The sequence below is a fragment of the Vicugna pacos genome, chromosome 1 (assembly GCF_048564905.1).
Source record: "Vicugna pacos chromosome 1, VicPac4, whole genome shotgun sequence".
Lineage (NCBI taxonomy): Eukaryota > Metazoa > Chordata > Mammalia > Artiodactyla > Camelidae > Vicugna > Vicugna pacos.
In genome coordinates, this window is record NC_132987.1 from 43,925,914 (window position 1) to 43,953,354 (window position 27,441).

The window sequence follows — 27,441 nt, forward strand, 5'->3', positions numbered from 1 at the left end:
TATGGATCAATGGGACAGAATAGAGAGCCCAGAAATAAACTTACACACCAACAGTCAATTAATCCACAACAAAGAAGGCAATAATATACAATGGAGAAAAAGTCTCTTCAGCAAGTGGTGGTGGGAAAGTTGGACAGCTACATGTAAATCAACAAAATTAGAACACCCTCACACCATATATAAAAGTAAACTTAGAATGGTTTAAAGACCTAAATATAAGACATGATACCATAAAACTCCTAGAAGAGAACACAGGTAAAACATTCTCTGACATAAAGTGTAGCAATAATTTCTTAGATTATCTCCCAAGGCAAAAGAAATAAAAGCAAAAATAAGTAAATGGTACTTAATCAAACTTGAAAGCTTTTGGATAGCAAAGGAAACCATAAACAAAATGAAAAGACAACCTACAGACTGGGAGAAAATACTCGCAAATGATGCAAACAACGAGGGCTTAATTTCCAAAATATACAAACAGCTCATACAACTCACTATCAAAAAAACAAATAACCTAACCAAAAAAATGGACAGAAGACCTAAATAGACATTTCTCCAAAGAAGACATCCAGATGGCCAACAGGAACACAAAAAGATGTGCAAAAATCACTCTTAGAGAAATGCAAATGAAACCTCCAGTGAGGTATCACCTCACACAGGTCAGAATAGCTATCATCAAAAAGTCTACACATAATAAATGCTAGAGAGGGTGTGGAGGAAAGGGAGCCCTCTTAAACTGTTGGTGGGAATGTAAATTGATGCAGCCACTATGGAAAACAGTACAGATGTCTTTAACTAAAAAAGAAAGTTACCATACCATCCAGCAACCCCAGTCCTGGGCATATATCCCCAAAAGACACAAACTCTAATTTGAAAAGATACATGCACTCAATGTTCATAGCAGCACTATTTATAATAGCCAAGACATGGAAAAAACCCACGTGCCCATCAACAGAAGATGTGTGTGTATATATATATACACACACACATATATACACACATATATATGTATATATACACACAATGGAATATTACTCAGGCATAAAAGAATGAAATATTGCCTTTACAGCAACATGGATGGACCTAGAAAATATAATACTAAGTGAAGTAAGTCAGACAGGTAAATATTATATGATATCACATATATGGAATCTAAAAAATAATACAAATGAATCATATACAAACTAGAAAGACTCACAAACATAGTAAACAAACTTATGGCTACCAAAGGGGAAGGCGAGGAAGGGAAGGGATAAATTAGGAGTATGAGATTAACAGATACAAACTACTATACATAAAACAGATAAGCAACAAGAATTTACTGTATAACACAGGGAACTGTATTCAATTTCTTATAATAACCTATAATAGAAAATAATTCAGATTTATATATTTATATATATATATACACACAAACACACACATATATATATACGAATCATTTTGCTGTATACCTGAAACTAACACAATGTTGTAAATCAACCGTACTTCAATTTAAAAAAATTATTTTCCCTTAAAAACACACAGATTTTGTTTTCCTTGATTTGCCTATTGTCTTGTTAGAAGCAATTATGATCATTCTTGGAGATCACAAAAGAAATGGGATAAAGACTAATTTTTATGAGATAATTAACTGGTTAGAGAAAGAAAATAAAAGGAAAATGTGTTAAAGAGACTATAATATGATATGATATGATATATGAGTATGAAAGAAGGTCCAACTGATTCTTGAACATTAGTCTTGTAACCTGCTACCTTGCTGAATTCTTCGATTAGTTCTAGTAGTTTTTGTGTGGAGCTTTTAGGGTTTTCTATATATAGTACCATGTCATCGGCATATACTGACACTTTTACCTCTTCTTTTCCTATTTGGATCCCTTTTATTTCTCTCTCTTGCCTGATTGCTGTGGCTAGGACTTCCAAGACTATGTTGAATAGGAGTGGTGATAGTGGGCAGCCTTGTCTTGTCCCAGATTTTAGTGGGAAGCTTTTGAGTTTTTCAGCGTTGAGTATTATGCTGGCTGTAGGTTTGTCATATATAGCTTTTATTATGTTGAGATATGTTCCCTCTATACCCACTTTGGTGAGAGTTTTTATCATAAATGGGTGTTGAATTTTATCAAATGCTTTTTCTGCATCGATTGAGATGATCATGTGGTTTTTGTCCTTTCTCTTGTTGATGTGATGTATTACATTGATTGATTTGCATATGTTGAACCACCCTTGTGATCCTGGGATGAACCCCACTTGACTGTGATGTATAATCTTTTTTATGTGCTGTTGGATTCTATTTGCTGATATTTTGGTAAGGATTTTTGCATCTATGTTCATCAGTGATATTGGTCTGTAATTCTTTTTTTTGGTAGTGTCTTTGCCTGGTTTTGGTATCAGGGTGATGGTGGCTTCACAGAATGAATTCGGGAGTATTCCCTCCATTTCAATCTTCTGGAAGAATTTGAGAAGGACTAGTATGAGTTCTTCTTTGTATTTTTGGGAGAATTCCCCGGTGAAGCCATCCAGTCCTGAGGATTAACGTTCAAAAATCAGTTGCATTTCTTTACACTAACGATGAATCAACAGAAAAAGGAAGTAAAGAAACAATCCCCTTTAAAATAGCACCCAAAGTAATAAAATACCTAGGAACCAAGGAAGTGAAAGAGAAGGAAATTATAGAAGACTTTAAAAAATGGAAAGATATCCCATGCCCCTGGATTGGAAGAATCAGTATTGTTAAAATAGTCACACTGCCCAAAGCAATCTACAGATTTAATGCAATCCCTATCAAATTACCCAGGACATATTTCACAGAACTAGAACAAATCATAATAAAATTTATATGGAACTATAAAAGACCTAGAATTGCCAAAGCATTACTGAAGAAAAAGAAAGAGGCTGGAGGAATAACTCTCCAAGACTTCAGACAATACTATAGACCTACAGTAATCAAGACAGCATGGTATTGGTACAAAAACAGACATATAGACCAATGGAACAGAACAGAGAGCCCAGAAACGAACCCACAAACTTCTGGTCAACTAATCTTCGACAAAGGAGGCAAGAGTATACAATGGGATAAAGACAGTCTCTTCAGCAAATGGTGTTGGGAAAACTGGACAGCAGCATGTAAATCAATGAAGTTAGAACACTCCCTTACACCATACACAAAAATAAACTCAGAATGGATCAAGGACTTAAACATACGACAAGATACAATAAACCTCCTAGAAGAAAATATAGACAAAACATTATCTGACATACATCTCAAAAATATTCTCCTAGGGCAGTCTACCCATGCAATAGAAATAAAAGCAAGAATAAACAAATGGGACCTAGTTAAACTTACAAGCTTCTGCACAGCAAAGGAAACCATAAGTAAAACAAAAAGACAACCTACGGAATGGGAGAAAATTTTTGCAAACGATGAAACCAAAAAAGGCTTGATCTCCAGAATATATAAACAGCTCATATGACATAAGAAGAAAAAACCAAACAACTCAATCCAAAAATGGGCAAAAGACCTAAACAAGCAATTCTCCAAGGAAGACATAAAAATGATCAATAGGCACATGAAAAAATGCTCAATATCACTAATTACCAGAGAAATGCAAATCAAAACTACAATGAGGTATCACCTCACACCAGTCAGAATGGCCATCATTCAAAAGTCCACAAATGACAAATGCTGGAGAGGCTGTGGTGAAAAGGGAACCCTCCTACACTGCTGGTGGGAATGCAGTTTGGTGCAGCCACTGTGGAAAACAGTATGGAGATTCCTCAAAAGACTAGGAATAGACTTACCGTATGACCCAGGAATCCCGCTCCTGTGCATATATCCAGAAGGAACCCTACTTCAAAATGACACCTGCATCCCAATGTTCATAGCAGCGCTATTTACAATAGCCAAGACATGGAAACAGTCTAAATGTCCATCAACAAATGACTGGATAAAGAAGTGGTGGTATATTTATACAGTGGAATACTATTTAGCCATAAAAACCGACAACATAATGCCATTTGCAGCAAAATGGATATTCCTGGAGAATGTCATTCTAAGTGAAGTAAGCTAGAAAGAGAAAGAAAAATACCATATGAAATCACTCATATGTGGAATCTTAAAAAAAAAAAGAACATAAATACAAAACAGAAACAGACTCATAGACATAGAATACAAACTTGTGGTTGCCAAGGGGACGGGGTGTGGGAAGAAGCAGACTGGGATTTCAAAATTTGTAGATAGTGACAGGCATATGCAGAACAGATAAACAAGATTATACTGTATAGCACAGGGAAATATACACAAGATCTTGTAACTCACAGTGAAAAAAAGTGACAATTAATATAGGTATGTTCATGTAGAACTGAAAAATTGTGCTTTACACTGGAATTTGATACAACATTGTAAAATGACTATAACTCAATAAAAAAATGTTAAAAAAAAAGAAGGTCCAAGATGCCTAAATGCTACCTCCTTCCTCAGCCCCCACTCCCACCCCAAGGACGCCAGGAAGTGGGCTGTTTATAACTGGGTGTTATAATGACAAGTGCTATCACCAAGACTGTGCCCTTCTCCCTGAAAGGTCACTGTGCCCTTCTCCTTGAAGGGTCACTGGTCCTTCTCCTTGAAAGGTCACTGTGCCCTTCTCCTTGAAGGGTCACTGGCCCTTCTCCCTGAAATTGACAGACGTGTCAAACACTTGGTGGTAACCCAAAGGTGCTCAAGCAGGAGTGGAAGCTGACAGTCCTCACACAAACTGAAAAATAAAGCAACTTCCACAGCATGTAAATGTCTTAACCTTTGCAAAGAGGTAGGGGATTCACATGTGTGTTCCAACTGACTAAAAATATTGACTAAGCTATTTTTCTACAATGGCTTTCAGAGACTTTGGGCACTCCTTTGTATATACCCTTAAAGAGGACAAATCCTCTTTCCTTGAAGTTGGATTTGATTCCTGGAAAAGCCATTGTTCCTCTAGATAACAAGGTGTGTGATGAAGCTGGGGACCACATTTTGTTCATAAACAAGATGAGACTATAAAGCAATGAGGCTGATGTTCGTGTGTATTTCATGCAATGGCTTGGAATGAAATTTCTAAAAAAAAAATGTTTTAGAAAAGTTCTGAGTACTAGCAACAGCATCATCATTAGGTTAAAGCTTAGAGGAAGACACCTGGAGGAACAGGTACTCTGCTAACAAGCCCCTATTTTTGCCTTTGCAGGGTAGTCTAGCAGATTGGATGGAACAAGGGATTGAAATAAAAGACCAGGTGGACACCCCTTCTTAGCTGCTTACCAGCTGTATAAGTTTTGCAAAAATGTTTTACCTCTCAAGTATTTTTTTAAATGAAATTTTCTTTAAGTGTAAGAATATACAATGTGAGAGCAAGAATTAGGCTTGTTTACTACTTTTTCCCCAGAACTGATATAAAGTATATATATAATAAGTAGTCATTGAAGGAATGAGCAAATATTTGAATGTCAACTCTTTCCAAAGAAACAAGGTATCCATTTAAGCTATTAAATTAATAAGCTTAAAAAGTCAATTACACTAGTTCATGCTGAAAAGAATATAGCACAATCAGCACTCCCTCATATTGCTATTAATCATACAAATAGGAAAATAACTTGGAAATAAAAAACAGGATCTGCAAAAATATTTATACTCTTTGATCTAGTGGTTCTAATTTGGAGGAATCTCTTAGGGTAAAATCTTAAAAGCAAAAAAGATTACAGACACAAATATATTTTCAGTGTAACATGACCTATAATTGCAAGAAACTAAACAGTCTAAGGTTTTGGTAATAGGGGAATAGTTATGTTAAAAATGGCACCTGCTCTTTGATACATCCATTACAAAGAGAAAGGAATACCATGCAGGAATAATGTGGTATATCCTTCTGGTACAATGGCAAGTAAAATAATTTGTGAATAAAATTGTATGTACAATATGACAGCTAACAAAAGTAAGACAACATATACACAAAAAGAAGAGATTGAAAGGAAATACAACAAAAAGCAAATGATGACTGTGTTATGGTGAGACTGTAGGTAAATTCTTCTGTTTTCTACGTTTTCTATAGCATCATTATGTACCTGTTATGGTATTTAAAAAATAATTCTGTCCTCTAATTTACTAAAGGAAATATGTTTCTATGGGAAAAGTTTTTTAAGTGGCCGAGATAGCCAGAGATTAAAGAACACATTCCACTTCTGACATCCCCTACTGCCCTAACACACCCTTTACCTATTCATATTCCTACACACCACTTCCCTGTACACACCTTTGCAGGTAAAACTTGTCTGTCTTGCCCATGTAGTGCATACTTTCCTCAAAGATACAGAAGGCTGAACTGCAGGGTTCCATCCATTAATGGAATTTCTCCTATGAGGCTAAATTCCAATTCTTCCTTCAGTGTCCATTTCAAATGTCCACTCCTCTGTGACACCCTGTCCAACTCACTCCTCAGTCAGTCGTCACTCCTGCCTCAATGCTCTCTAGGACTTGGTTCAAGTTTCTATTTTGGTACTTGCTGTATTGACACTATGAGTTTCTAGATCTATCTCCTTCACCTTTGTTCCCCTAGGTCTAGCCTTCTGCCTGGTACATAATGAGTGCTCAGTATAATTGCTGAATGTGCTTATACTGCTGATTATGTGTTCTTTCATTGTTGCTTCTGAGGTCCCGCCTTCTGAAAAAGCAAGCAGCTTCCCCCTTATCTTTTCCTACTTGGGCTCTTCATGAAAAGCAAACAGGAATTCAAGGCAAAAGCTAACACATTTTGCTGATTGGTCCTACTAATGATGCCTTATTTGAGAAGTAGGATATACAGAGAAAATTCCTGTCCAGTTGTTATCACTAACCCTCTTTATTGTGGAAGCTGCCCAGGAACTCTGAATCACTCATCATCGATCCCCTCAGCAATTATGGGAGTGTTTACTTTGTGCCAGGTACTTTTAGGAGCTGGGTACACAGTAGGGAAGCCGACAGATCTGCTCCCTCCCCTCACAGAGCTTCCAACCTGGCAAGGGAGAAGGATTACTTAAACAAATCACCTACAAGTAATTAAAGAAATGATCACCAATAGCAGTATGTTCTTTGGAGGGGGAAAAAAAAGGGTGGCGTGAGAGAGGAAAATAGGGGTGAGACAGAAATTGGACTGGGTGGTTAAAGTAAGAGCTCTCTAACCAGAGACCCAACGCCTTTGATGAACAGGCAAGAATCTTTCGTCTCAAGTAAGGCACCATAGCTACCAACAACTGCAGTGTTTGTTTCAAACTTTAATCAAGGAAAAGACTTTCTGATGCAGCACATCAGGAACACAATAAGAAAAACAAATATTTCTTTAAGTCATTCTAAGACAAAAAGTTACTAAAACCAAACAACAATAGAAAAACAAATTGTTTTCAATCAAATTATGTATTTGGTCACCAGAATTTAAATAATATTCTATTGGTTTGTAACAGAGAATATTTTTAGTAAGTAGTTTAAAGCTTATTTTACCAAGTAGCACTTATTCTTGAAAAATCATATATTGGTTGTGTGTTTTCACAATCCTCTTAGCTTACTTAAAGTTACCATAATTAAAACAGTGAAATATATCTTAACAAGACTCAGACTAGTTCCACCCATGGCTCAGTTCTATAAAGATCTCCCTCAAACATTCTATACCTTTCAGAAATGAAATAGAAATAACTCCCTGTATGTGTCATGCTCTCCCACCTCAGCGTTTTGCACCTGCTGTTTTCTCTTCCTGGAATGTCCTTCCTTCCCCATATATGTGATGTGTTTCTTCTCATCCTTTCAGGCTCAGCTCAGCCAGCACTTTCTCTGGGATCCTTTGCCTGAATTCCCCAGATGCACAGAGGCTTCCTCTGCTGGGCTCCCATAGCACCCACCACGTACCATGACTGCAGCACTTGGTAGGTTTTGTTGAAGTTGTCTACTTGTTTTTTCCAAACTAGAATGTGAGCACCTCAAGGTCTCTGCAGTGTCTGTCACCTTCTGGGCGATGGATAAATTGTTGAAAGTATATGGATACTTTAGAGAATGGATAATGCATTATTTTCCTCTATGAACAGAAAGAGTAAGAGGTGTAACAGAGCATAACACTATATATTAAGCACAATTTCAGTTATAAAAAGACCCTAAGTAAATCTGGCTCTCCCATATGCACTAAAACCATAGGAACCAATCTTAAGTGCAACAACTTAAAGGATCACAAGTGTATAGAACTAAAAAATGCTACCAGGCTAAACCTAAAATTGAAAAAAAACAAAAAGGGAGGTGAGGGAGAGAATGGCAGAACCACTGACAGCACCCAAATCGAAGTCTAACTTTTAAAGCAGTTTAAATTCAATGATTTGCCCCCAAATATAATTTTATGGGAATCATGTTTTTAAAGTGATTGAAAATCACTTCCAAACAGGTTCCTTCTGTAGTCATAACCACTAACAATGTTCTTCTCTTCATCCAAGATATATTTTCATTTAAATTGAAGAACAGTGCCATCTGGATTGGCCATGTGAGGAAGTAAGACTGAGAAATTATTGGTTTGGGTCAGTAGGGGTTTCTGTGGCCACTAAGACCTGAATCAGGCACACTGTGTGTCCAGTGAAATACTGGCTCACTGTCCTTGACAGAAGTACAGCACATGCATTTAAATGGCACACTGCTAACTAGAGGATTAATAGGCAGCAATCTGCAAGGAAGCAAGTTTAATACTCATCTGATGTGAACCTCACTGGGAAGCAGACAGGAAAAGCTACTTAGCCTGTAGGAGTACAGGTTTTAAAATATGTTTCCACATTAGACGAACCAACCAACACAAATTTAAAGTGATTTTGGGGAAGGGGAGTTTCTTTACTTTTTCTTTCCCTTTTAAAAAATATTTTAAACATGTATTTACTTCTTTAATATACTAGGTAGTTACATATTTATAACTATCACATATATTTATATATAAATGTATTTAGTAGCTCAGTAATATCCATCAGTAACCTCCCTCTCAGGTTTTTAAATCACAAGTTATAAAGGATATTTTCACCGTTTTCTGTTATAAGTGATAGCTCAGTAGCAACACTGCCAAAATCAAAACATTATTTTTGGCAGACATCCTTGAAATCATTCCAACGAACAGGCTACAGGTTGAAACGCAGAAATGTAAAAGCCACCGTTGCCTGGGAGGACGTCTTGTGGCTTATTCACTGAGGGGCCCACCGGGATGCAGAGCTGATAGGCTCAACTCCATCCTCAGAGTCCCCATTTCTTAGGGGAATTCAACACAGCTCATCACTCCCAACTGATGGAGCTCTTCATTGGTTTTTGGTTTCTTTGACATTTGTTTCCCCCCTTTATTCTCTGACTGCTCTGTCTCCTTTGCTGGCTCTGCCTTTTCTCCCCAACACTAAAACTCCTCTCTTCTCATTCAACACTGTTTCTTCAGGGGATTTCATGTCTTTAGGGGATTTCAATGACTACTGGCCGGCCAACAAATTTCTCCATATTTCCTGTATTTTCCTTTATATAATTATTTGCCACACACTTTTGGCATGGGATTATAGCTCCAGGAAGGCCAAGTCCTGTTTGTTTGTGAGTAGCTTTAACTCCAGTGCCCAGCACTTAATGATTATTCAATTAAACAATGACAGAGGCCATGGTGAATTTCTTTTATTATTGGTGGTCAGCTGAAGACACCTGCCTCTAATAACTTCAGAGATCAAAGTCACCTTTTCCATAGTCATAAGCCAGATCTCTGGGCCCAACACATGGCAATCACTTGAACAAATCCAAAGCCCTTTGTTCAGGAAAGTGTCAATCCTACTTGCAACTGCTTCTTTACTACCTTCATGTTGTGGCAGACGGTGCACCATCAGGACAGAATTCAAGTAAAGTACTTTAATTTATGCAACAAAATGTCATGTCACCAACTGTACCTTAGGTACCTAAAAGTCTAAGGAACTCTTTTCAGGTGATGTATATTATTCTAAAATGAATTGATACCTTGGCAGAGTCTGATGAAGATCTCTGATATAAGACAATGATAGTCTAAAAGACATGCAATTTCTTCAGCTTTTAATGCACTAACTTCAAAGCCAGACTGCTTGAGTTCAAGTCCCAGCTCTGAGTGTGTGATTTGGGCAAGTTACTTAGGCCACTGTGCCTCAAATTCTTCATCTATAATATAGAAATAATAGTACTTACCTCACTGGATTGTTACAAAGACTGAGTTAATATATATGCAGAATGGTCAGACAGTATGAGTTAGCTATGATGATGATGATGATTCATATATCCAGTAGACCAACAGCAAACTAAGCCCATGGACTCCAAAATTTTAACTACAGGAAGAGGTTTTTAATTCTTGCTATATACCAAGCACTGTGCTAAGACTTTCTATACACACAATCACATTTAATTAATGTAACAAGCCCTGAGGGAGGCACTGTTGTTATCCTACTTTTATAGATAAGGAAACTAAAGCTTAAAGAGTTTCAGTAACTTGCCCAATTAGTCTCACAAGTAGTAAGTGCCAAAGCCAGGATTGAAACCCAGTAGCCATGGCCAATAGCAGTCCAGGTGAAGAAGATCTACACCTGTATACAAGTCCACAAACCTGTGAGCAGTAGCAGATTGACAAGAATAATGGTGAAAATGAAAAAATAAAAAAACAGCATATTACTTTTGGAATATACCGTAGATAATTGCCAAAAATCAGATTTGGACCAAATATATTTTTTATGTGACAGGTACCGTTCCAAGTGTTTTACATACTAACTAGTGTGTGATGATGATGACAAACAATAAAGCTTTGTACACATTATCACATGCAATCTTCACAGAAACTTCATGGGCTAAGGATCATGACCACTTACTAGATCAGGAAACAAACTCATAGGTTAAATGCAGTCTTCAAGGTCACACAGCTAGTAGAGCTCAAGCCTGGATCTGAGCACAGGTCTCCCTGATCCCAAAATCTATGCTCTTAAACACTATGAAAACAGACCCCTAAATTTGGTAAATATACCATCAGTGTCATGAAGTTCAAAATAAAGATCTACAGTCAATTAAATATGGGGCTCACTAAATATTCTCTCTTTAAGATTCAAAATACATGTTAGTACGCTAGGAATTCTGAAACGTTTCACAGTTAAAAAAGGAAATCCTGATTAACTCTGTTTAACTCACCATTTCCCAATCTTATTTAACCACGGAACCCTTTTCAACATGAAACATACACTAAAACTCTCCAGGACTAAAATTTGTAAATAGTACATAACACGCTCCTTCCTGCGTGATGGTTTCTTAACGTGGATTACCCGACAGCACAAAAGATTTCAGAATGGAGGGGTTGGAGTGAGAAGGGGAGGAGAGGAGACTGAACAACCATAAAACAAGGCTGTGGAATACTGTTGAAAGGGCTGTGGAGTCCAGCAGACCTGGTTCACAGCCAGCCTTCCAGACCTTCCTGTGTCTGTGAACCAGTTACTCAACCTTGCTGGGCTTCTAGTTCCTTTTTCATTAAATGAGAACATTATCTACTATTCCACAAGATGGCTGTGTTTATTATTCAGTAAATGGATCCATTATTATACAGGTATCTGCCAGTAATCTTATTCTATTAAAAGCAGATCATCTTTTAAAATCAGAATTGGTTTGTCTTGCTAAGAAACTCAAGGAAGTCGGGATTATTGCTGCTCTGGACTTGCTTTTCTCTAACAGGGAAGAACTATGCCATGAAATGGAAGTGATTGAAACTTTGGGACAGAGTGATCCTACCTTAGAACTGATGCATAAACTAGGAATAGTGAAATGATTATGTTGCATTTTAGAAAAGTAGACTTCAGAATGGTCAAAAAAAATATAATTTGAGTCCCTGGGCAGGGACAATATTAGGGAATGGCAGCACAAATGTCAGTCAACTTAATTTCTCATGGGATGTTCATCAGTTATCCATTCAGGAGGAAAAGAGAAAGGTAGAATGATACCATATAAACGTGGGAATTCACCAGTGATCTTTTAAGGAGATGGCCTGTAATTATAACTATTTACCTAGAAACAGAAACATGATTCTTTACAAACACAAAAACAAGAACAAAGTTTCAAAAATATTATGAGGAAGTTAGAAACCCAGAAAACAGCAAGGCTTGCAAAAAAAAGTTGCAAAGGACAACAAAAAGCCATTTTTGGAAAATTCAGAAAAGAAGCACATGAAAGCACTAGGTCTGCCCTCTAGGGCAAATGGAGTAACATGGAGGACTGAAAGAAAGCGAAACCATGAATTCCTATTTTCTCTATCACGAATGATCTTCAAGCCCTCCCTCTAAAAAATCCTCCAAAACAGAAAACCTAAAATATTAAGAGGGAAATTGTGTCTATAATAGGTGAAAAAGCTTATGATTTGGTGGGAAGCTTGTACATAAAGAAATATCAACATAAGGAAAGAAACAAGGGCCATAAAAGAAAAACAAAGCGCTAGTAGAGTGTAAAGGAGAGAGAAATTAAGGTTGAGGAAAAGGGAGACGTTTCCAAAAGAAATGATTTTTGAGTAGGTGTTGAAAGATGTGTGGGATGTTGGCTAAAGTGAGAAGGCTGGAGGGCATGTGAGGCAGAGGAGACAACAGAAGAAAAGGTGTCAGGATTGTCGTGGGAACACTGTGAGGCTAGATTCAGCAGAGTAGTACCAGGTTGTAGCAGGCCCTAAGTGCTGGCTAAGGAACTTAGTACTTTTACTCTGCCACTATCCTAGGGAACAGAAATTCGGTCTCGGGGTGATGGTGGGGTGGGGGATGGTGTTCACTGGAGGGTTAACAGTCAAATTTGAGCAGAACAGGGAGCACAGAGATCATTCTACAACTTTGAGCTGATTCTCCTGATCAATGCAAGTCAAATAAATGTACGCTGAGCATATATCCAGATTTATCTGGACATTGTTCTGGTTTAAAAGGGTTGTCCTGGCATGATTATTAATAGCAGCCCATATCACTGTCAAAAATGTCATGGTTTGGATAATAAATTATATGGCTACCTAGGTATATGTAACCTGGGGACTATCTCTCTGTGCTTAATAGTAATAACAATAAAAAAAATGTATTCAAGTAGTTACAAACTATAAAGAGGAGACCTTCCCAACAGGTAGGTCGCTATTGGGCTAGAGATGGGCTGTAGGATATTGATAGTTAGGTGTTTTATAGAGGTAAGAACTTAAAACCATTTTTTATAACTATTCAAAATTTATCAGATTTGGCATTCTATTTGAGAACCATTTATATAATTCTCTTTATAAATCTTGTGAATTCGATCACTCAAGCCCTTAGATTCCCCGCTGGTATTTCTTCTAGTTTCCCCTGGCAAACTTCACAAATGTCATCAAGCCTCTGACATGAAAAAAGACTGGGAGACACTAGCGGAGATTCATTTAACAGTGCGAGCTCAAAAGTCAGGATACGGTGTATTCGGGACAAAGTTATCATGAGCACTCTGACATGCACGGCCACAGCCATGAGGGGCCTGTCAGAGAGACAGCACCAGGGACACAATGGGGCAGCTCCATCATGGAGGACTTTGTTTTCATGTCACCCTGGCCTGGCAGTGAAACTAAGTTCAAGAATTTTTATTCTAGTCTCTGTTTTACCAGTATAACTAATCATGTGATCTTGGGGATATCATTGACCCTTTCTGAACCTGCTTCCTCACTTGACAAATGGAAAAAAACTAATGCCAGCCAGTCGTTTATTGCAAAAATAAAATGAGATGAGGTAACTAAAACCCTTTGTAAAACCTAGAGTGCAATATAACTGTAAGGTATAATAAAAAAAAATTGTTCCTTAGGGTCTCATTTCTCTTAGGGCTAGCCTGTTGTTCTTCTCCCTGGTGACCCCCAGGGCTTTCCCTGGTAGGATCCCCCAATCCTCCCCTCCCTCCATACACATTCATTCCCACTACTCCCACACCATCAGGTTCACTGACCTTTCCCAAATCCTTATCTCAAGCTCAGCTGTCTGTCTCTCTCTCTCCCAAGCCCTAGTCTTGTATGTGCAAACTATTTATGAACAGCTATCCTTAAACCACTCCCACGGACACTTTAAAGCAAGGTCCCAAACCCTGTTACCTCCACCCTCAGATCTGCTCTTTTTCCTAATTAGGGTCATCATCACCAGCAACCCAGTTACTCCAGGGTCTGTCCTAGGAGTCATCTTTGACTTCTTCACTCCATATTATCCCCTCCATCAGCAGCTCTGTCAGCTTGACTCTAAACCTGTCCATTTTATTACTTCATATCTCACCTCTCACCTGGATAATTGCTTCCCAGGTGGTCTCTGGCCCTGATTTGCATTCTTACACTCTAGTCTCTACACTGCCACTGAGAAAGACTATACTCAGACACAGGTCTGACCACGTGATTTCCCTGCCAAAAATCTTTCAGTGGCTCCTTTCTTGGCCCATAGGGCCCTTCATTATTTGGCCTGTGCTTCCTTCCTACCTCATCTCTCTGACTTCTGAGCTTTATGCTCCAGCCACTTTGAACCACTTTAGTGCCTTTGCTTGTACCATCCTCTCCCATTGGAACATCCCCTTTGGCTGGAATGCCTTTTACACCCTCCTTTCTCGTCCTCTTCTCCCCCCCCTCCACCTCTTTCACTCAACTAGCTCTTATGGAAAGTCAGCCACGCACAGTGGTGAAGCTCTTGAGCTCACAGTAAGGCTGGAGTAGTAGTGTGACTCCACCTCCACAATAAACTTTGCTATTGTGAGCAATTCACTTTTCTTTGGATATCAGTTTCCTCCTTTGTAAGATAAGGAAAAGAAATACACTCACCTCATAGAATTATAGCATGGACTGAATGAATTGCATGAAAAGCACATAGCACCATCTCTGGCACAGAGTAAATGCTCAGTATATGCTTAATAGATTTTTTTTTAACTGTAAACACTCAAGCTTGATAATTCAGAGTAGATATCAATGTGAAAGGAAAACAGTTCCTAATGCCCAGGTCTAGATGATGTCCTTTTTAAGTCTCCTATAGCAACCCATAAATGCCTCTATCACAACCTTTCTATCATTCAAGTGCACACTCTGAAACTGTAGTAGGTTTATCTCCCTTCACTAGACTATAAACTCTTCAAGATTAGGTTTATGTCTTATCCTGTTTCACCAGCTCCCAGCACTGGTGTTCAGTTAATAGTCACTGAATTAATGATGATTTCCAAATGGTAGAATTTTAATTTTATTTTGGAAACACTGAAAGATAGATTGTTAAAATTTCATAGTATGACACATCTTTGATTAGGTAGAGAATATAGCTAGGTTTGCCACTTGGAAATTTAATTACATTTTAATTCTTTATAAACATAAATGAAGGAGAAAAGAAGTGGTAGATAGTTCCCATGTAGTTTTATTTGGCAGTAAAAGTAAAGATATGCTCACAAATTTAAAAGATGTAAGTGTGTATTAATAGAATGTTTAAGAATGATTATTATACTTTCACACCTCCCAGAAATGTTTTCACATCAAGCACAAAGCCATATGTTAGAAATAGGATGTCCCATTAAAATAAAGTAATAGTGATGGCATTTCTGCATTCAGGGCCATATTTGTTGAGTTCTAGGAAAAGTAAAGAGGAGAACTATAAATTAGGCATTGTCTTACACACTTGTAGCTAGATCAGTCTGACCTTAATGTTTGATTGGATCCACTGGGAGGTACTATCTACAGAAACTAACTCATATTGCTCACCTGTCAGAACTAATACTGATAAAATACTGTGCTCTGAAGCTAGTCTTAAAGCCATTTGGCTGCCAGGTGTTTAAAGAAAATCTCATTAAACCAGGTAAAAATTATTATGCTTGGCAAAATCTCTAATTTACATGAGGAAATATGTATCAAGGCATATCTAGAAGGCAGTAGACAAAACTTGTTATTTACTAATGTGTTAAAGTTAAATTTACCTGACAGTAGTAAACATTCCAGTTCACGAATCGTTATGAAAAAGGTTAGCAAGTTGGAGTTCTGCATAGTGTCCAGCTGAGCTGTCACTTAAACCACATCAACACAGCCCGAAGGCATATCATGCACAGAGAATTCAGATGAGATCACATTAGATTTCACATCACTTTGTAGGGTGAAAAACCTAGCTCCACTAGTCCAAAAGCACTATTTATAAGAAATAGGGGGAACATTCAGCAAAAATACCAGTTTCAGTAACCTCTCTTTCACATTACGTTGTTGAAAAGATACACAGAACAAGAACTAGTAAGTTAGGAAATGTTCCAGATAAGACAAAAGCCATGCTCTGGCTCTGAATTCCTTTGAGATACCATTATTGCCACTAGTCATCATCTTTATCACCCATCTGAACTGTACGTAACCACTCCCTCGTATGAGCTCCTGTAAATGCACCTTTTCTGTAAAACCTGTCAGCTCCTGCCTTTTTAACAGCTGTATATTAACATGGCTTCTCCATTCTACCAGGTTGCAGTTTCTTGTAGCTCAGACTCACATAGTAAGCTTTCAATCTGTGTTACACCTAACTGACTGAGCCTGAAGCCTGCCACTGTGACAGCTGTCAAAGGACACAGGATGCCTTTTTTAAGGAAATCTACTTTCTTCATAGAACAATATTAAAATATTAATCACATTGACATGCATATACACATCAATTCTACTTTAGAAGTAGGAAACCTACTACCAAAAAAGGTTTTTAAATAATTTCTTAATAATTCCATGTTCATTGTAGAAAAACTAAACTACACAGATAGGAAAACTGAAGATACAATCTTATGGCCCAGAAAAAAAAATCACTATATTTTAAATTATATTATTTTGCTTTTTCTATACATACATATATAGATATACATAGCTATTATGTTTTGACATATAGATATTTTAAATGGGACAACAGCATATATGCTGTTTTGTAGCATTTTTCCACTCAATGCACAGTACAAATCATTTGTAGACTATTAAACATTATTTTTACAACCTTAATTTTTGACTGCAGTTTCCAAAATATAAGTTTACAATAATTTACTTAACCTCTTACTGTTCTTAAGTTTTCATTCTTTTAAATAATGCTGCAAAAAAAGAAAGAAAGGTTGGTGAAAGTTCCTTCATATTTCTCATAGATGGTAGTGCTTTTGGACTAGTTAAAAAAGATTTTTGAACCTGTGAAATGTTTCCATCTTTATAGCTACAGCTTTATCTGTATCCATGATCACCTAAAATAAATCCATCCAGAGGGATTGCTGGGTCAAAGAATAAATATGCTTCTACAGCTTCCGATGTCAAACTGTCCTCAAAAAAGTTGTGATAATTGACATTTTCTTCAGCAGCGTACACTTCTCAGTATCTCCACCCATACTGGGATTACCTTTTTTAAAAAGATCTTGGTTTGCATAGCATTTTGAAATGTCTTCAGAACTTGCTCCAGACTCCCGCCTTTTGTTCCTCCAGTCTCCTGCTGCCGAATCTACATCTAAACCCCTCTCCACTGCACTTCCCAGACCTACTTTTGTTTGTGCTTTTCTACTCAAGTCTCATGTTGGCTTTGCTGTAACACTGAAAGTTGCTTAGGGAGTATTTTATCCCCTTAGGCTCTTAGAACTAAAGTATCAACTGACTAATCTGGTAAACTAATCCATGCTAATGTAAAGGGGCTCATTTCTAGCAACAAGTATGCAATATAACGAGCAGTTTAAGGAAAATACATTCTCTACATCAGCAGCGTGTTTCTCAAATTTGGCTGCACATTGATATCATGTTGGGAGCTTTTAAAAATACTACTGCCTGGGACTCACCTCCTAGACATTCTGAATAAATTTGGCATATGGTGTGACATGGGCATCAGGACTTTTGAAGGCTCCCTACGTGGCTCTAATGTGGCATCTGTGTTTGAGATGACTTGAGGAAGATCCTGAGTAGCTTCTTCTTAGGTAATATTGGAGGACCTCAAGGAAGAAAAGTACAATGAACATAATCTCAGTTATCTGACTCATCTGCACAAGATAAAGGAGATAAGAAGGGGCAGCAAGAAGTGAAGCATTTGCCATTGACAACAGAATAAAAGTAGCATTCATATTTCTTGATGCTAGGCAGGTGTCTGCTGTGTTAGGAAGGAGGCCGAGCTTCACCTTTGAAGAAGCTTCCAGTTCCTTCTATAACTGAGCCAATCAACTCAAACTAAAATAATCTGGGTAACAAACTTTTTGCTATGTGTTTCAGTGGTAGTTCTCTAGGTACCAATGAGATAAAAGCAACTTCCAATTTACATTTCTTTTATCATTTCAACAAAATTGAGCAACACCACAGATTCTCCCCACAATCCACAGTGGCCCTTTGGGACAACTCTTAGAAGAATAACTACAACCAGTTCCAGCCATTTAAATACATTACCAAACCTCACAGCAACCTTACATGGTAGCCACTAGCCCTGTTTTATAAGGAAAACTGAGAATCAGAGGTAAGTAAATGGTGTGGCTGAGGTGGCATTCAGGGAAGCATGACTCTAACAGTTATGCTCTATTTACTAACTTGTGTCAAGCCACACTGACTTTTCCCCAGGACAATCTGAAGTGACATTAATAAACTGCTTTCCTGGATAGAATATGCTTCCTTGTGGTCTGAATGATCTTTCTGATATTTCACAATTCAGAAGACAAGTGATGAGAGCCACTCTGTACAAACCTACTCCTCCTAAGCCACAGTGGTAAGCGAGGACACTCTGTTATCTTTCCCATCTCTGTGACCTGGCGTTACACATGTTATCATTCCCAAACACCAGCTGAGGGCACATTCTGCAGAGGTCCATAGGGCCCGAATGCCTTAATGGATTGGGGCCTCACTGGGGAAGAAAGGCTTTTTTCCAGGCCTGGCTTTTCCTAGATTATTTGATAGAGAAGATTTCCTTGGTGACCAGAAAAGTAAGAATAATCTCTGTGACCAATACAGTAGTTTGATTCTTTTTTTCTGTTTTTCTTAGTCTTATTATTAGTCACTACTCTTTTTATTGTAGAAGGCCATTTAAGCCATCCAGGTTAATACCACTGTATCCCAGAATCTTTAAAGGGTGTTACTCCCCAGTTACATAATTTCTAGAGGAAGAGAGAGACTGTAGGGCTTCCTACATGAAGACTGTCTTTCTTGGAACCAATGCTAGAGAAGGGGATGGTCATTCTTCGCCCATGTCAACATTATAGTAAGCAGGAGGGAAGGAAGAGGCTCTATAGCTAAAAGACAACAGGGGACTTGGGGGTGGAGAAAGTGGCTGGATTCAAGAAAAGCAAGTCCTCCTACAAATGTGGTATAGTACCCTAGACAAGGGGCTTTTTGATAGGGGACAGCCTCAGAGACTACACACAATTAGAAAGGACAGGGAAAAGGAAATTTACCCTCTGGGAAAATTATGAGGTTTTTTTCTCTCTTTAGTTGTCATTTCTGAAAGAAGTTTACAAAAATAACCTGAGATTAAAGCCCATGGTTGGGGAAAGAGAGGAGACTTAGTCTGCGAGGTGGGTTAGGAATTAGGTAGAGCAGGCTGTAGTCCAGGACTCAACCTTGACTACAGACTGTAGTTTAGATTTTTAGATTGTCTGGCACTAAAAATAATGCCTCTTACATAGAATAAACCAGAGAGTTACATTTTCCTGTCTGTGAGGTTAAAAAGATACATGACCATGATACAGTAGAGAAAAATGTTACCCTGCCAATGTAAGCAAGGATATCCTGGTTCAGGCAAAGGTTATCTCCTCCACAAAGACATAAACTAGATGCTGCAGGGCAGGCAGAAAACAAATGCATCATGCAAACACCGGCTGCCACCACCTCCCTGGCCTCTTCTCCAGATAGCTAGGCCCCTTGGCCTCCTTTCTTGGGCTGAGTTGCTGAGTACCACACGTCAGCTGTGAGACTGGTGCTGTTCCCCAAGTGCTTGGATGAGCCCTGCCTGCTACCCCTGCGAATGGACAGTACCACTGCCGCTGGGGACCGTGGGAGATCACCCGTGTCCCTGTCTGCTTTTAAGGTGGATGCATTGTCAGGAACCAGAACCTGTTTTTCCCAGGAGCCTTCCTATAACATTTAACTCACTCTCTGCCGCCCCCTATAGAAGAGCAAAACTGGGGGAGGGGTGGTTTATAAAATGCTGCAAAATTGGTTTTTGACGTAGCAAACCAAGAAAGTGGGGGGCATTTTGAAAAGATGAAGGACTAAACAGTCAAAATCTATTCAAGAACTTCACCTTCTCCCTTACCAACACAGAAGAAGAGACACAGATCTAGCCCGCTGGTAGCAAGGAGGCGAATGCGACACCCTGAAAATGCCAGCCTGAACCACCTTAAAAAGCGATCGCCTCACTGTGTTAGAAAAATATGCATTCTCGTGGGACACGGTTCGGCAATTCTGTTTCCCCTTTAAATACTGCTTAAGAAGAAGGAATGAGAATCAGCACATCTCACCACTTGCTGTGCGCTCCGGAAAGTGGCGTCCAGCAGCATCAGCTTCCAGGGATCGGACACGGAGCTGGGCAAGGGGATGTAGATATAATAGGCGGCCAGCGCCACCAAAGCGGTGAGCAGGACACAGGACGACCTCATCCTCCCCCGGCTCCGCTCGCCCGCCGGGCTGACTAGGAGGAAGGGGCAATGCCACCCAAAGACCTCCAGCAAGTTTCTGCAAGGGCCAGCCGCTCATTCACCGGTTTCTTATATGCCCGGGAGCCAATCAGAGGCGGCGTCTGGAGGAAGTCGCAGCGCTGACGTGCCCCCTCTACGGTGTCCTGGCAAACTGTTACGGTCACTCCAGGTTTGAGAAAGCTCCGGGGCTGCGCTAGGCGCAGCATAGCGGACTCTGGAGGACATGGATCTGTATTGCATGCTTGTGACCAAGGGCTCCCTCCAGAAGATTCCCAAAGGGAAACATACCCGGAACAGTTTCAGTGTAATGAGTTTCTGTCTGTCCAAACCACGTGGGCTGTTCTGACTCAAAATGGGAGTCAGATATGAGAAAGATAATTTAAAAAAAGAGAAAAATCCACTGTCTTCTACAGCTATATTTGCAAAGGACTGTAAATTCTAGCTGATATGTGGTGAAAGAAGAGAATAAATTCTTATAGCTCAAGCAATGCCAAGCCAGTAGTACACCTAGCACCCAAATCTTGGTTTCCCATCTCATTCTCCAATAAAAGGAACCACAACTCTTTGCCATGGCTCCTTGGAGAAAAGGCTGATTACAGGGCTGTCTGGGGCAGGTAAAATACAAGATGAACCTGTTGTGCTGGAAGATAAGGAAATGCTCAAAAATGATGGGAACTGTTCAGAGGGACACAGGTGGCAGCTTGAAGGGTCTCCCAATGGCTAAAGCTGGCATAGTTTTAACATCAAAATAATTAATAATGATGGATTATAAACCATTGGATAAAATACATATCTAGGAATCTATACTAATTTAAATAAATGTGGAAACACCACTCAAAAATTCTTTCAGTGCCTCAATGGTAGCAGAAAAAGCATTTGAAACCAGAATATCTATAAAACATGGGGGCAAGGGTGGATATAGAGTGCAAGAAAGAACATCACTAGCAGAATTACAACCAGAGATCCAGAAGGAAAAAATTGGAAGAACTGCTTAGAGAACTCCAAACTTATTAAGGCCTTAAAACACCTGGTACATAAAATTTTGCACCTTAATATAGTAATTTAAATTTAATCTAATCCAAAGTAGAGAGATAATCATAAATTCAGGACTTAAAATTAGATTATTGGAAGAAAGCTGGTTTCCTATTCAAAGTTTGGAAGAAAACATTTATATGAAGGGTATGCTTCAATGATGTTTCAAGCATTCAAGTTTGAGATCATCATTGTATACCTTTTTTTTTTTTGCAGTTACTAGTTAAGCATATAACTCTAAACAGAAAGAGATGCATATGTTTGTGGGGGAATGTATGTGTATAAAGTTAGAAGCTAATCATGATGGGTGACTAGAAATAATCCCAGAGATAGAAACCAAGCAGACAACTGGATTGATTAGCATAATTTGCTTTCAGGTAATTTGTACAATAATTCAAAATTTTACCTTGTAGACTTCAATATTTTCTTTCTGAATTTTGATTGTATTCATAAAATCATAGGTCTTGGAGGTGATGACCAAACTAACAAACCAACAACAAAACTCCCCACACTGGACCCATCCCTCTATCTTCAGCCAGTAATAACAAGCTCAGTTTATGAGCCTTTTGAGGCCCAGAGCAACTTGTTTATGATCTTCTAGTTTGTAAGTGATGGAACCAATGTTTATTTCTCCTGCCTCCCAGTGCTATGCAGTATCCCTTAAGCAGGGAATTAAGAGATAGAAACAGAAAAACGAAGAAACCATTATAATTCTCATTGCTTCTTCTGTAGATCTGAGAGTTTTAGAAAATGGAACTAATGTGAGATACATTTAAACACCCAATTCTAATACCTCATTCATTCAACAAATATACCTGGTTCACATTAGGAAATAAAGGAGTAGGGGCAAGGCAGTAAGCTCTCTGCTCTTTTTGATTTTACGTGCTTGGTGGTGACGGTAGTGGGATGAGAGTGAGGAATGTACAGAAAGGAGAGCCAAAACAATAAATAAACAATAACAACTAACATGCAAAGAACACTTGCTACAAGCCAGGTTAACACTTTGAATGTATTAACTCATTTAGTCTTCACAATTCCTATGAAGTAGGCACTCTTATTATTCTGAAAACAAAGGCATTGAAAGACGAAATGCTTGACCCAAGTCACCCAGCTAGCGGGAGGTATGGCTGGGATTTGAGCCCATGGAGTCTGGCCCTCATGCTCATGTGCTTTACCACTCAGCTCTGCCGCTGAGTGGTTAGGACCCTGAAGAAAGTAGAACAGGTAGTGTGACACCCCGTGGTTGGTTGCTGCTTCAATTGGGTGATGAAGGGGAGCTCCTTAAGGAGATGCCATTTGAACTGAGACCTGAGTGACTCAGGAGACAGTCCTGCAGGAATCTAGAGGGTGGGGAACAAGTGCAGAAGCCCTGCGGTGTTACAAGGTCAAGGAATAGAGAGAGTGCTTGCTGACGGGGCAGGAGTCATGTGCAGGGGCTGGTGGTGCAGGCACAGTTGGAGAGGTGGCACAGTTGGAGAGGGCAGGAGAGTGCACGGGTGCAGGAGAGTGGATCATCTAGGATTGTGTGGGCCATAATAGGGAGCTCGAACATTCTGATGCCATGAGAAGCCACTGGAGGCTTTGTAGCCGGGGAGCTATGGGATCTGATCTGTATTTGAAAAGAAACACTCCAGCTGCAGTGCAGAGAATAGGAAGCCAGTCAGGAGGCTTTTTCAGTAGTCCAGATCAGAGATGATGGTGGCCTGGAGGGGCAGTGTAACAGGGGGACTGAGAGAAGGGGCAGATTGAGAATACATTTTAGAGAGAGGGGAGACAGGACATACTTATAGATTGTGAAGGGTGATAAAATGAGAAGAGTCAATAAAATGCTCTGCTTCTAAGGAAACAAGGTGTGATTTGAGTCAAGCAATTGACATTTCTATTTATAGAGCATTATCTTAAATTAGTTTTTATTAACATCTCCTAATTATATGACATAGCAATATCATTGCTTAACAAAATCTTTACTTTTATTACTTGAAATGATTTACCCAAAATGCCATAGACTATGCCATGTGAAGTGGGCTTCTTCATCTAAAGACAAGCAGAACTTTAGTCCAACAAACACCGAGTCTTGCTCTCTACATGGCACTGTGGTAGACACTGTCATGATGAAAATGATCCCTTTCCCAAAAATAAAGGACACTCTAGTCAGAGAGGAAGTCAGATAAACTTATTATTCCAAATATACAAAGTTGAGAGATACAGTGAGGGGAAGTAATGATTAGTTCTGTTCTAGAAGAGCCGCAAGAAAGGTGATGACTGAAACAATTGGGCAGGCTGGACAGGAGTGTGCAGCTAGATAGAGGTAGGATCACCTGAAGCAGAGAGAAGACACATACAAAAGTCCTGAAATGTGGTATGAGCCACAAGTAGTTCAGGTATTTCTCAAGCATCCAATGCAGGAAGGTAGAGAGTTTAACCTGAAGAGTTAGGCAGAGGTCATATGAAGCAGGGCCTCGTGTGTTGTGCCAAGGAGTTTAAACATTATTCTCTAGGCAATGGGGAAGCACTGGGGGATTTATATTAGATCTAACGACAGCGTAAAGGGCATATGGTGGGAGGAGAGTAGGAGAAGCTTTTCAGAGGGTGTTGCTTCTCAGGTGCCCAAGAAAGATGATAGACTTGTATCAATTGTTGGTAACCGGGCTGAAGAGTCAAAAGAGAATTGAGGTAGAATTAAAATGATTTGGAAAGGGAGGAAAAAGGAGTAATTAACATGGTTTCCCAGGTTTCTTGTTGAAGCAACTGGATGAAAAACAGTAGAAGAGTAACAGATTTGCGGAAAAATGACACAATCAGTGGGGAATACTTAGATTGGAGTTTCTATGGAGCATCTACTTAGAGGAGAGATATTGAGTAGACTCCTAGGCATACAACTCAGGAGGCTACAGAAGAGGTCCAAGCTAGAGATGTATGTGCGGGAGTCTTCGTTCTGTAACTGAAGCCCTGACAATGGAAGAGAGAGAAGTTGAGAGTGTGAGGTGGGAGGATGCAAAGCAGGCCTGAGGCCTTGACATTAACTGGTTAAGGAAAAGGAAGAGGACAAGTTAACAAAAGAGGCCAAGAAGAAACGGTCAGAAAGGGAACTGTCTGATCTAGAATACTGAGTAATGATGGGTAGTGAAAGTGAGAGAAAATCATTTAGAAGTTAAATTGATGGTTTCCTAACTAGATTCTTGAAAGAGGAGAAAGAAGATGGATTCAATAATGACTTCAAAGTTTCTGGTTCGAGTAATGTCATCAGCCGACATAAGAAATACTGGATGCAAAGCAGGTCTGAGGGTAGGATGATGATGATTTCAGTCCTGTGATATACTAAGAGTTATACCCAGCAACATCCTTAGCAGTATTACTTAAATGTACTGTTAAATATTTGATTAAGGTCAAAGCCACTACATGATATGTTGAGGAAAATTAGTTTGTGAATTACTATATTTATAATGTATGTACCTAATTTTCACAACCCCACTACAAATTACGGTTTGAAGTATCCTTGATCTTGACAATTGTGATAACATTATATTCTCTCAAGACAGAAAACCCTGGATTACATTCAAAAAACAAATGGAAGTTTTTCTTTTTTCTTGCAACCATCCTATTATGGCATCATCCAAAGATCTATGACTTCGTTCAAAAAAAAAAAAAAATCCAGCATGGACCAGCCTATGGCAGCTCCAGGAAAATGGCAGTGTTACTCCCTGATTGGGAGCATCATATAGCCTCCTCTTCCCACCATAAACAAACAACTCATGGATCACTGCTATGCCTCATCTTCTGGTTTCCTGGATCTTGCCTTTGCTAACTGTGTTAGTTTCCTGTTGCTGTTGTAATAAAGTACCACAAACTGAGTGGCTTAAAACAATAGAAATTCATTTTCACAGAGTTCTGGAGGCTAGAAGTCTGAAATTAAAGTGTCAGAGGGCCATGGTCTCTCTGAAGACTCTAGGAGATGATACATTCTTGCCTCGCTCATGCTGCCTTCTGTGGTTGCTGGCAGTCCTTGGTGTTCCTTGGATTGTAGATGCATCCAATCTCTGCCTCTGGTCTTTACATGGGTGTCTCCTCTGTGTATAGATCTTTGTGTCTCTTATCTTCTTATAAGGACATTGGTCATATTGGATTTAATTTCACAGTGCCATACAAATTTTAAAATTAGTTTTTCAATTTCTGTGAAAAATGCCATTAGAATTTTGATAGGGATTGCACTGAATCTATAGATGGCTTTGGATAGTATGGACATTTAAAACAATATTAATTCTTCTGATCCATGTATAAGGGATATCTTTCCATTTGTTTGCATCTTCTTCAGTTTCTTTCATCAAAGTCTTGTTGCTTTCAGTGTTCAGATTTTTCATTTCCTTGATTAAATGTATTCATAAGTATTTTATTATTGTTTTAAGTTACTGTGAATGGGATTGTTTTTTTTCCAGATGTTTCATTGCTAGTGTATATAAATGCAACTGATCTCTATATGTTGATTTTTGTATCCTGCAACTTTGCTGAATTTATTGATTAGTTCTAAACAGTTTTTGGTGTAATATTTAGAATTTTCTTATTTCTTCTACATTATCTAATTTATTGGCATATAATTGTTGACAGTATAAGCATACCTCTTTTATGGCACATCACTTTATTGCATTTTACAGATACGTGCTTTTTATAAATTGAAGGTCTGTGGCAACCCTGTGTTTTCAGATGATGGTTAGCACATTTTGGCAATTAAATATTTTAAAACTAAGGTGCGTACATTTTTTTAGACACAATGCTATTACACACTTAATAGGCTACAGTATAGGATAGTGTAACATTTACATGCACTGAGAAACCAAACAATTCACGCAATATTCACTTGATTGTGGTAGTATGGAACTGTAACTGTACTATCTCAGGAGTATACCTGTAGTCTCTTATGATCCTTTGCATTTCTGTGGTATCAGTTGTAATGTCTCCTATTTCTTTTCTGATTTTGAGTCTTCTCTTCTATTTTCTTGGCTAGTCTAGCTAAAGGCTTGTCAATTTTCTCTTTCTTTTCAAAATACCATCTCTTAGTTTCATTGGTCTTTTTCTGTTGTTGCTTTTTGGTCCCTCTTTCACTTATTTCTGCTCCGATCTTTATTTCCTTCCTTCTACTAACTCTGAGCTTAGTTTATTCTTTTTCTAGTTTCTTAAGGTATAAAGTTAGGTTGTTTATTTGAGATCTTTCTTTTTCTTAATCTAGATATTTATCACTATTAACTCTCCTCTTAGAACTGCTTTTGCAGCATCCCACAAATTTTGGTATGTTGTGTTTTCATTTTTGTTTGTTTCAAGTTATTTTTTATTTCCCTTTTGATTTCTTTTTTGACCCACTGGCTGTTCAAGAGTGTGCTTTTAATTTCCACATATTTGTGAATTTTCCAGCTTTCCTCCTGTTATTGATTTCTAGTTTTATACCATTGTGGTTGAAAAAGATACTTGATACAATTTTAATCTTTTTAAATTTGTTTCGATGTGTTTTGTGACCAACATATGATCTATCCTACAGAATGTTCCATGTGCACTTCAAAAGAATGTGTATTCTGCTGCTGTTGAGTGGAATATTCTGTATATGTCTGTTTAGGTCTATTGGTTTGAAGCATAATTCAAGCCCAATGTTTCCTTGTTGATTATCTGCCTAGATTATCTATCCATTGTAGAAATTGGGTATTGAAGTCTCCTACCTATTATTGTATTGCCTATTTCTCCCTTCAGATTTGTTGGTATTGCTTAATATATTTAGGTGCTCTGATGTGGGGACCGTATATATT

The 27,441-nt window shown here is 38.6% G+C and overlaps 1 protein-coding gene across 3 annotated transcripts in view; it reads right to left on the reverse strand.

Annotated features, from left to right (window-relative positions):
* The window catches only part of NCEH1 (neutral cholesterol ester hydrolase 1), a 54,881-nt gene extending 34,121 nt beyond the window's left edge, over positions 1-20,760 (reverse strand). For 2 of the 3 annotated variants that reach the window (XM_072960980.1, XM_006200794.4), the window contains exon 1: positions 20,444-20,760. In XM_072960980.1, coding sequence (XP_072817081.1) covers positions 20,444-20,581 — 138 coding nt within the window. In that variant the 5' untranslated portion in view covers positions 20,582-20,760. Of the gene's footprint in view, positions 1-7,897; positions 7,972-20,443 lie in introns of those variants that run through there. The other variant, XM_072960983.1, reaches the window with a different exon arrangement.
* Between the last annotated feature and the right edge of the window lie 6,681 nt (positions 20,761-27,441).